We start from the raw sequence: 11640 nt of genomic DNA, 5'->3' as shown, positions 1-11640 counted from the left end.
TTTGTTTATACTCAGTACATTCTTAACCCCACTCTATCAATAGATCACATTAGTTCATTGTCCATTATATTAATAGTACATATAAAGTGGTAAGTCATGTTTTTGATTGCAAAAACTACTTATCTGATAGATATGAATATTTAAATGATTTTAGGTTTTAGTTTCAGATCGGAAATAGGCTTATTATTTAATTTTTAAAATTAAAATGAATCCAAAATACATTTATCTTTTATCGACTACTACGATACATTTTATTGGTTAAATAAAAATAGTACGGAATAAAGTTATTAATTTGTCCATACAAAGTCGAGACGATCTAATAAAATGTAATCGTAGATATATATCGTAGATTTAGATTACAAATGCTTCATATAGTAACTCGTAATTCAAATTATTTTCCTAATATCAAATATTTAACTAAGTATACTTTATATTTTATAGTATAGGTTATAGTATAGATGGACTCGTAAATGGGCCACCTTATGGTTAGTGGTCATTCCAATCGTTTACATCGCCAATTCACCACCAACCTTGGAATCCAACTTGGAACCTTGGGAAGATGTTACAGTACCTTTCAAACCGCAACAGAGTAATACTTGGTATTGCTATTTGGTAACACTGAGTAGGTATCAATTCAGGCATGCTTGCATAAAGCCCTTCAATGAAGTTAAATTTTTTTTTTTTTATGATGTTATCATTAATTTTAGCAAAAAACTGAATTTAATTAATGAAAACAGAATATTAAATTATATTTTTATTAATTTAAAATGTTATGTCACCTCCGACTGGTGATTTTATGTGGTCATATTGTCATGTGATATTGATTTAATGAAAGCAAAAACCGCATCTTAATACATCGAGTATTAGTTTTACTTGATGGTAGGGCTTCGTTCAAGTCCGCTGGGGTAGATATCATTCACACATTCATTATTATATCACAAAACAGCAATAATAACTTGTATGATTTTTGTTCCGTTATTTTAGTTCGTTTCTTTAGTTAGATGGTGTAATTAAATGAACATGGGTATCTTAATTCTCATGACTGGGGGCGCACTGGTGATTTATGTGATAATTAATATATCTTACAATGTTCGATGGTGGTGATCACATATCGTCAGTTGCTTTATTTACCGATCTAAGGTGATTATTTGTTTTGATAGACGTCACACAAAAATAGGGATTCTTAGGAGTTGATTTATTCGTTATAATTATTATAAATACAATGACCTTGGTAATTTAGGACTCATGTCATCAGACTATAAAAACTTTCGCCCCAACGAGCACCCGAACGCAAAGCTTATCGAACACATTAGACTAGACAACTTTAGTGTCTCTTGAATCTGTAATATCCAATTTAGACTTTATCGTGTTATTTATAACATATTAAATGTAGGTACAACATTTTTACAACAATATTAAATTCAAGTCAATTCATATTCTCATATACAAAGCTGCGTTTTAAATCAAAGTGGGTATTTCGAAACAACAGCCTCTATCTCTTATACATATACCGTTTCTTAAAACACTGATAGAATTTTAGCGATAAACAATTTGTTTCATATTTTTGTTATTAAACGCCTGTAAATAAAATGATCGCAAACACACAAGTACTCGTTTTCAGCCCAATTTTCATTATTGTGCAAATGAACAACGAACAGAGTATTTAGAAGAGTTTTTAGTGAAAATAATGTTTATATACGACGACCTCCGTGGTCGAGTAGTGACCGATTTTCGTAGGTACGGCACTCCGAGGTCCCGGGTTCGATTCCCGGCCAAGTCGATGTAGACAAAGTTCATTAGTTTTCTATGTTGTCTTGGGTCTGGCTGTTTGTGGTACCGCCGTTACTTCTGATTTTCCATAACACAAGTGTTCACAAGTGTGTAACACAAGTGTCAGAGTAATGTATGTGATGTTGTCTAGTATTTATTATTTTTATTATTATATGTGTTTTGAATTGAAATTAAATTTAAAATCGAATAACATAATAACTAAAATGCCAATTTTAGTTTTATTAATTTGAATCACCAATTGTATTGAAAAATACAATTTAAATTATTGTCTGCTTAGCACAGAATCCCTACATCAATGGCCTATGTTGTAAGTCTAGTTGATTGTCATTTACACTATCCGACTTCAAAATTGAAAGCGATAATCTTAATAAGCGATATAATTTTCGGCGTGTATATTTAAATCATTGATTATTCAAAACAGGTAGACCAATTGGAATTTTTACTATTGACATTATATTTATAGAAAAAAAAACTTTGGGTAAAGGCTTGTATTTTTCCTATACATTATAAAGAACTCTAAGTAAAGATTAAACATACTACAAAACTAGATTTGTCGTGGGATAACCGGTTGGTACGAAGTTGTTTTCGCTATGTTTTAGGTATTAAATAACAGACACAAAAAAATATAAATTATGTATACAATTGAGAGATAGAATAGGAAAGAGGTCACATTTTCCTTGCGTTATGATTTCTGCCATTTCACTATACGGCGTGAAAGAACTTCACTCCAATGTATCACGTTTTATTTAATCATACATTGAATCATTAATTGTTGAGTAATAGGCAGAGAAGGTTAGTAATACCATGTTTGCAAAATGTCATTGATATGATTTACAACGTGAGATTCGATGCAAATAAAGTAAGCATTTAACTTTGTGATCGCTTTTTGCAAGCCCGCTTGAAACCGCTAAGAAAAAATACTTTGTATTGTTGTGTTCCTGTTTGGAGTGGAAAGGTGAATAAGCCAGTGTAACTGTAACAGACATAAGGCAAATAACATAGTTCTTAGGATTGATGGCGAAGTGACATTTAAGGAATGGTTAATATTTCTTACAGCGCCGTGTCTACGCGTGGTGCTGACTATGCACTTTTAGGTGGCCCATTTACCAGTCTGCCTACCAATTACAAATTAAATAAAAAAATATAAAAGGATCTTATTACTTATTAATCATCTTGATTCAAAGTAAAATGGTTTTCAAATTTAGATATTTTAATTTTATTTAAGTAATGTAAGTTCGTTATTTAAATTATAAACAAAAACTTTTAATACTATTCTTTTATTAATTGTATTCCTGTCTAAGAAATCATAAAAACGCGTGTACCTATTCAGTTTGTCCGTCTAATCGTAATTGGATTGATGAAGATTGAAGCAATATATGTAATTTATACGTACGTAAGTATAAGTAACGGTCAAGCTCGAGGTCAATCAGAAAGCTCGCTTAATTGGTCCAGGTTATAAAGACGTCTGATTTAATAAAAACAGCATTTATCAGAAAAGAATATTCGTTCCTCCGAATGACATATGTATCATTTAAATTTTTTTATTTGTTATTTATTATATTGTTTATTTAAAATTGCTTACACCTAATTTAGTGAATTTAAACAAATAAATAAAACTATTCAGCTCCGTACAAAGAGAAACATATTATAAAGTAGTTCAAGGTTTAATTTTAGCACAAATATATTTTTCCTTTGTATAAGTTGTAAACAAGAACAAACAAACAATAGAGTTATACTGTATCGACTACTTAGCAATTAGCATTGAATATGCCGCACGCTGCGGAACATTGTTAACTAAATATACTAAAACAATTATTATTAAAAGTCGCTTCTAAGCCAAATAAGAAAGCTTTGCATACTTTTGACGATGCATTAGATTAATATTAAATAAATAAGAGCCATGCGATAAGTAAATTATTTACGTACAGTTTATAAAATATAAGAACATTTTTTCTCTTTCAAAAGTGTTCACTAGGTACTTAGTAGATATCTACTTCTGGTCGTTAGCTTGATTGCTGGCATATAACCGTAGCCTCTACGATCCCTGTTATAGATAGCCATCGCAGGATTTTATGTGGTAAGAATTTAATAAACTTACATAATCTGTTTTCGATTTATAAGGCTGCAGATCCCGAAACACTTGATTGAAATTCCGGATTAGACCAAAATATTTTTTTGGGTCAAGTAGTTCTCAACAGCAGCAGGAAGTTACCTACCTAGCTGCTTGATCTCCCGTATCCTAAAATACACCTTTGTCCTGCGCTTATATTCCCTCCGGTTATGTATTATTGTCGTCACATCAGATTACGAAGGTAAGAGAATAGATAAAGCATATATATTTGGACACACACCCAGAATATCGCCAACGTATATTGGGATGGCTTCATCGTTTAATGGAAATTGAAAACCAAATATTAATCTTAACCCTTGCCTTACCCTCTGTATCACATATGATTCGTGGTTATTATATGTCAGTTATTTAGACAGGGAACCTGCTAAGATATTTATTCCACTGCCATTCTGTGGCTTTCAGAGACTATACGCCGTCTTAACGATAGTGAATTTTAGTGTGATACATTTTGAGAACAAAATGTGACTATTCAAATAAGTTACATCGTGAAACAATAAAAAAATGTTTAGTCCGTTATGAAAATTTCATTGGTTAGTCTTTATCGTATTAAAATATGTGTTGAATATAATATATTATAATTATAAAACACCAATTTAAGTATAGTGTTTGTTTCAATCAAAAAAAGCAATTGATTATTATATTTTTGAGACTGTTATAATATGGTAAATATATATAATATGGTATAATATGGCAAAGTATTTCAAGGTTTGAAATATTTTCGACTATAATGCTTATTTTCGTTGTAAGCATAACGCCTTAGTAGTGTTATTAAGCTATGGTGGTGGGACAATCTCCGTTATGTTGCGCTTGCGCCGCTGCTGGTCACTGCTTCCTATCAGTTGCGTGCGCGCTTTTTCTCGCTCTACTCATACACACAACTTGTAAAAATAAATAAATATATTTATGTGTTATTCAAAAATATTAATTGAAATATAATTTCAACTAACAAAGTTTTTATTATTTGCACAGATCTTTTTATTTAATTCAATTTCATAAGTGACGAAATAATAGATCGAGAAATCCGTGCCAAGTTGCTCAACTAGCTTAAATCTTAGTGAAGGGTTTGCAAGAGTTCTGGCCTAATATATCGAAACTGGTTTTAATGGGGACAAAATAAAAACATAAGAATATAAAATTATTTCTTTTAACTCTTCTAAAATCAACAGAAAACAAAATAAGTAGTAAAATGAGTTTACAATTCGAATCGGATGGCACACCATTCGTAATGTGGGCCGAACATAAAATAAAATTGGAAAAAATGCCAATAACAGAAGATTTCTATGTTAAGAAAGCAAGGGGTGAATTGAGAGAAACGCCCGAAAATATTGAAAATGGCCTTAAAGGTCTAAGAAACCTTCTTAAGAGTAAGTAAAAATTTAAAGCAAGCTGCATTTCTATAACTTTTTTATTGAAAATATTATTTTTTGTAAAGGTGAACAAACAATTATTAAATAATCAATATTTTGCTGGTTGCTGCCAAAATCTTATCTAACTTTTTAATCGTTTTTAGTCATTTCGATAATATAATGATAATCATATAAAATTTTTGGGTATTATTATTTTATAATTACCATGTTCAAAAATTGAATCTATCAAAATATTTAAAAAATTGTGTTTCCCTTAAAAAAGAAAATAAGAAACGTAAAAATATTGCGATAAATATTATAAAAGATGCAAGAAAGTTAATATTCTTAATTATACGGAATATCATAAAAGGTTAAAATATAAAAAGCAAAAAAGCCTAAATATATAATCAAAACAGATGACAAACAAATTATCAATGTGTTATTTTTTTATATTTTTTCTATAAAAAACTTTACCTTTCAGTACATTAATAACAGATAAAAGAATTCAAATAGTCATCAATGTTTGTCATGTCATCATAGACGTAGATGGAAGCTAATCAAGTAATTGATCCAGCTCCAGCAATATTAAATATCTTGTCAGTATTTTGTACCTACACTGAATCCACAGCTGTAGTCAGAATTATGATGATATATTTGTTAAAATAAAATCGGTGTATAATAGAATTTTAAGAGATTAAGTTATTACTAAATTCAGTACATTTTACGAGAACGCTAATTTCAGGCTTAAAAAGATAGGTTTCATAAATATTTGTACGGTAAAATAACAGGTGGGATCTGCTCAACGTCAGCATAATTTATGAACATTTCGATACAATTCGCATCTATGTACGTATTAACTGGAATTTATATATGTTCTAGAATCTAAAACTACGTTAGACATAAATTTAACTAATTTCAATGAACAGATACATCATCCAGATCGTTAATTTTATTTGAATACGATTTTTCCTTATTCGCTTCGCATATTTAAAACATAAGTTTTTTGCTGACATATATATTTTTATATTACTACGAGTATTATATAATGATCATAAATTCAAAGCTCGATATCGGCAGCTCGTATTCACGCAGCCAGACTCTTAAATATGTATTCTTTTGTCGTGTTTTTTTATGGTACCAGACTGAAAATACTGACATGTTAGCCAAAGAGATTTTAGTTTCGTTACTATTTCAGTCATTTATTATAATACATACATATTATTTAAATAAAATTCCCTTGATGAAAACATAATATATAATAATCAATACACTAAAAATATACTTATAAAAATGTTAAAATATATGTACAAAAGTGAACGAGCTCTGCCAGTCAATCATCGGAAATATTTATTATATATCGGAAATTTGATAAAGACGCGGTTTTTTATGTAGATACTTTTGAGACACTGATATACTAATTACACCTAATAAATAATATATTTGTTCTAGTTTTATTAGTGTGCACATTTTGATTTTACCTCAATCATAATAAAGCTATTTGTAATAAAATATTCAACTATTACGAAGTATGTAGTTTAAAACCGTTGCTTATTTCGAAACCATGCAAGTGATCGCGTTGTGAAAGTTATTTTTAAAAAATGTGTTAAATTTTTGAACGAATCCATTTTTTCTTAATAAATATAATAATAACGGAAAAGTACAACGTACTTGTTTGTAATATTTCTTTATTATGGTAGATTTCATTTTATATACTTATGCAACTTCTCTGGCTCTGCGAACTTTCACCACAAGACAAATTGTACACACTACAAATATGTACGACTGTACGTAAAAAAATTCTAAAGATTATTGTGGGTTGTATAAAAAACATATGATATTCATATCATTTATTTAGGAAACAAAGTTATTATTTAAATCAATCAGTAAGCTTTAAAGAATATCTTACCACGGTGAAGAAATAATATAGTTTAAAGATTTATAAAGAAAAAATATATAGACAGTCTTTGTTCTACTGTTGGGTCTACTTTTTTATGAAGAAGAAGTATTTTAACTTAATCTAATACAACGCATCATTGCCGATTCGTGACTGAAGGAAATCAGAGTGTCTCAATGTGTGTGTACAAATACAGGCACTCTTATTTCTTTATTTTCATCAGGATCAAGAGTAGTACTAACGGAACGTTTAAAGAACTTGCAAGTATTCATTTCTACATGATTGTAAACAAAAAGTACCCCACTTGAACAAGTTTTTTTACCAAATAATATAAGAATCGGAAAATTCCTTATTAGCCTTATATTTCGAAATTGAATTCGTCATTTTTAATTTTGTATCTATAGAATTTTTTTCGCAAATTATGTCAAACATAATCATTCCTAACTAACCTTAAATATACATATTTTAAAATAATTAAAGTGCGTCTAATAGTTAGTAGTTATTTATATAGTATAATAAGTATTAAAGATAATACTAATAAACTTTGTTATTGATCTGTCTCTCCAATATGTAACTAATATGTACATAAGGACATGCAATTGGATGCAGCTTGAATGCCAATTTGTTAAGGATGGTTTCGAGTGAATCACTTTGAAAATACTTATCTAAAGCCATATCTCAACTGATACATTTAAGAACATTTGGTTTAAATATAAAATTAACTTTTTTGAAATTAACTAAAAATGTTACAATGACGACGATGAAAAAAAATATTGTGTTTTAATTTATATGTATTGATTTTGTTGTTTGACGTTAAAGTTTGCAATTTTAAAATAGCTATTTAGATGTATACCGAATACGCATGCAATGGTGCGACCATTCAGTAATCATTCAGTAATCATAATTGTATGGCAATTTTAAGCATTTAATTGGCATTTTTTAATGTGTTTAGATTTATTTAGTTTCAGCAATTATTGTTAGATTAGCGAACTAATAAACAAAAATTGTGGCCTCCTGACCGGTTTTAGTCATTGCGACTCGTCGTCGTTTTTTTACATATTTACTTATATATATTTTTTATTGCAGATGAATCCAATTTGTTTATACCTATAGATGATGATGAGTTCTTACTGAAATTTCTAAGACCTTCCAAGTTTTATGCTGAAAGTGCATTTAAAAGGGTAAGTTCTTATCTTAATATTAATTACAAAAGAAATAAAATGTATAGGAATATACATAGGAATAATTTAATGTTAATATTTCAGATACAGGCGTATTATAAATTCAGGTTATCACACAAAGACTACTGTCAGGATCTATATCCAAGCAACATTCGAGTAGCGTTTGATCACTCGATCATTTCCATCCTTTCACCGAGAGATCAAGAAGGTCGCCGCATTATGTTCGTCGAGTCCGGTGGTATGTATCATATCTTTATATATATATATATATGTCGGAGAAGCAGGATGCCGAACAGTTGGGTTCGGGGATTGATCCGACATTTGTAAGACTATGTGGGCGTGCAATGGAGATATTCATAAAATAAAACGTATTTAATATCGTCTAATCACTGTATTCATTGATTCAATAATCGTACACCACAATAATATCAAAGGATTACAATAATTCATCTCGATTAAGAGCAAATGGGTTTGCAAGTAACCATCGCATTCGAGAAGCTTGTCAAAACATAACGACTCGCGTTGCCATGACACTTACAACTCCATTCGGGGTGACCCGCTCTTATAAGTAAATCAGCCATCAAACATTATTGCCAACTATTCGATTCATTAATTATCCAAATCAACAACTAAAGTAACCACGCTCCGATATATATATATATATATATATATATATATATATATATATATTTATTTATTTTTTATTTATACTAAAATTAAAGTGTCTAAATTTGTAGTTAAATATTAAAGTATGAGAGGAAATATGAAATATTTTGATAATCGATTTTAGATTACATTTAACGATCATCAGTAAAATTGCACCAACAAAGCACTTGTATTTGTTCCCTATAATCATCCGCCATGACCGCTCAAGATAAGCGGAAGCAAGCGTTTTAACGTATGTAGCTATAATCAAGCCTCTCTGTTCTTGTGAAACTCCAGCGGTTGCGTACATCATTACTGTTGACATGCATTTTATAGATGACCCAGTAGAACCAGAATATTACGTGAGCGATCAACTCTTTATTTTTTTGGCTATTACTAATTAACATTTTTATGACATAACTTTGTGATAACTATATTAGTTACAGCTTAAAAAATAAATTTTACAATTTTATTGAACAACCAGTTATACCTACTTACTAATATAGCAGATACAGAAATATTTATTAGTAGCAAACTTAAATATTAACCGTAGTTTCTAAATGAAAACCAGGCCAAGATCTTATTGTGTATTTTATTTAATCTTATATTTATTTAAAATACTCGAGTATCTTTAATCACTTGTTCATTTTTGATGGTAGTCATAATAGTTCCTTGTTGGGAGACCAACAGCAACAAGTACTTTCAATTTTTGCCCTCATAAGAAGTATTTGTTCAGCAGTCAAAATACTGATATACGTTATCTCAGGGCATCTCATTTTTAAATAAGCATCAGTAATGACACATTCTAAATTTTTCGTAACAGTAATTGATATCAACATTTGCTTCTAAATACTTTGGAGTATTTTTGTATATATGTATATGTAATAAACTAAAATGTTTCAATTTTTTATTAGAGCGATGGAATCCTCGCGACGTTCCATTGCGAGAAGTGTTTCGGGGAGTTCAACTCGGACTGGAGGCCGCGATGGTGGAGCCTCGCACACAAGTCTGCGGAGTCGTTGTCGTTCTCGATATGAAAGGACTCTCCTTCACTCAAATAATGCAGTTTACGCCATCTTTCGCAAAGATGGTTGTTGATTGGATTCAGGTTCGTTCTTCTCTGTCTGTGTGTAATTTCTACGTCTGATCATGATTCGCGATGCAAAATGTTAACGTAATAATTAATATAAAATTTACAATGCTCGTAAATAATAAAACCATATCGGCTGAGATTGTAATGACGATATATAAATTTAAGTATAGTTAGTTAGTAGACAACTAAAATAACAATCAAGGAAACCGTGTTAAACAAGTAATAATTATTTCTTAAATGTTTTACAGGACTGTATACCAATTCGACTGAAGGGAGTACATATTGTCAATCAGCCGTATATATTCAATATGTTATTTGCAATATTTAAGCCATTTTTGCGTCAGAAGCTCCGTTCGCGTATACATTTCCACGGCTACGACAAAAAGTCTTTGCTAAAACATATTCATGAGGATGCCTTGATGAAGAGAGTGGGAGGTTCTTTACCTGATGATGAAATATCTGGTGAAGTATTGTGGAAGATGCTATATCATTATGAAGACAACCTGAAGCGTAAGATTTATTGTATTTCGATGTCTTTATAAACAAAAACTAAAATTTAACTCAACTTTATCTTTACTAATGATTTTAGATTAAGATTATTGCTTTAGGTATATTTGTAAAGTGAGCAACGATGTCATGTATGTAAAATATTATTTAATTGTCGCAATAAGAATATATATTTTTCAATCATAAGTCAAGGTCAAAAACATTGTCATCTGAGTCATTTCTGATTTGATAAAAGTAGATTCTATTATTCGCTTGATTAATTAATAGTCTAGTCAGTATCATCAATTGCTGCTACATACAGATAATGATATCTATTTCGAACTAAATCAGACATTTTCACTATTCTACCATTAGAGAATTCTTTCTAAAAATGGAATATCATATGGAATATAATAATATAAATATCAAATTATAATAAAATATTTTGTTTTATTTCAGGTGCAGATTCGTATGGATACATATCAAACAATAACAAATGAAACATTAATATATGTAATTCTATGATCATCAATGTTATGTTGTTAAAAACTCATTACATTATTTTGGGATTATAAAACTGATGTCCTTGAACTTTAGACAAATCAAACAATTTACGTTAGCGGCATGAATTATGTAGCTCTACAATAACACATTATTTGATTGAAATTTAAAAACTCTAGAACCGAATACGCCCGATCTATGTGGACGAGGCTTGAAATTAACCGCATTTGCCTGTGCTATTATGGTTGTCAAGAAAGCGGACTGCAAGCGGTAAAGTGGGTTGTTGGAATTAGAATGATTAAACATATCATGTGTTTGATTAAAAAACTCAAGCCCGCTAAGATTAGGCGTATCCTATAACTCTATTACGAGTATATTTAAAAAGGGGATTAACTGGAAATAACTGTGTCTAATCAATAAATTCAGATCCTGGACATCCCTTATAATTCGAGCTTATTAACTTCGAGCCTTTTATCATCAAGATTTTCGGTACTATAAAAGTTAAATATGAAATTATTTCACGTATAATATATAATGTAATTATAATTTATTAATTAACAAAAATATACAAT

General features: G+C 29.7%; 1 protein-coding gene across 1 annotated transcript; it reads left to right on the top strand.

The window, feature by feature from the left end:
• The first annotated feature begins 4753 nt into the window (after window positions 1-4753).
• On the top strand, window positions 4754-11574 carry LOC125077029 (alpha-tocopherol transfer protein-like). Its single transcript, XM_047688810.1, has 6 exons — window positions 4754-5286; window positions 8249-8343; window positions 8428-8581; window positions 9903-10096; window positions 10330-10591; window positions 11027-11574. Exons 1-6 carry the CDS (start codon window positions 5109-5111, stop codon window positions 11065-11067), a joined length of 924 nt encoding a protein of 307 aa, XP_047544766.1. The 5' UTR covers window positions 4754-5108; the 3' UTR covers window positions 11068-11574.
• Window positions 11575-11640: the final 66 nt, after the last annotated feature.

The sequence above is a fragment of the Vanessa atalanta genome, chromosome 3 (genome assembly GCF_905147765.1).
Source record: "Vanessa atalanta chromosome 3, ilVanAtal1.2, whole genome shotgun sequence".
Taxonomy (NCBI): domain Eukaryota; kingdom Metazoa; phylum Arthropoda; class Insecta; order Lepidoptera; family Nymphalidae; genus Vanessa; species Vanessa atalanta.
The sequence above is the reverse complement of the archived record's forward strand: the minus strand, read 5'-3'. Positions and strand labels throughout refer to the sequence as shown.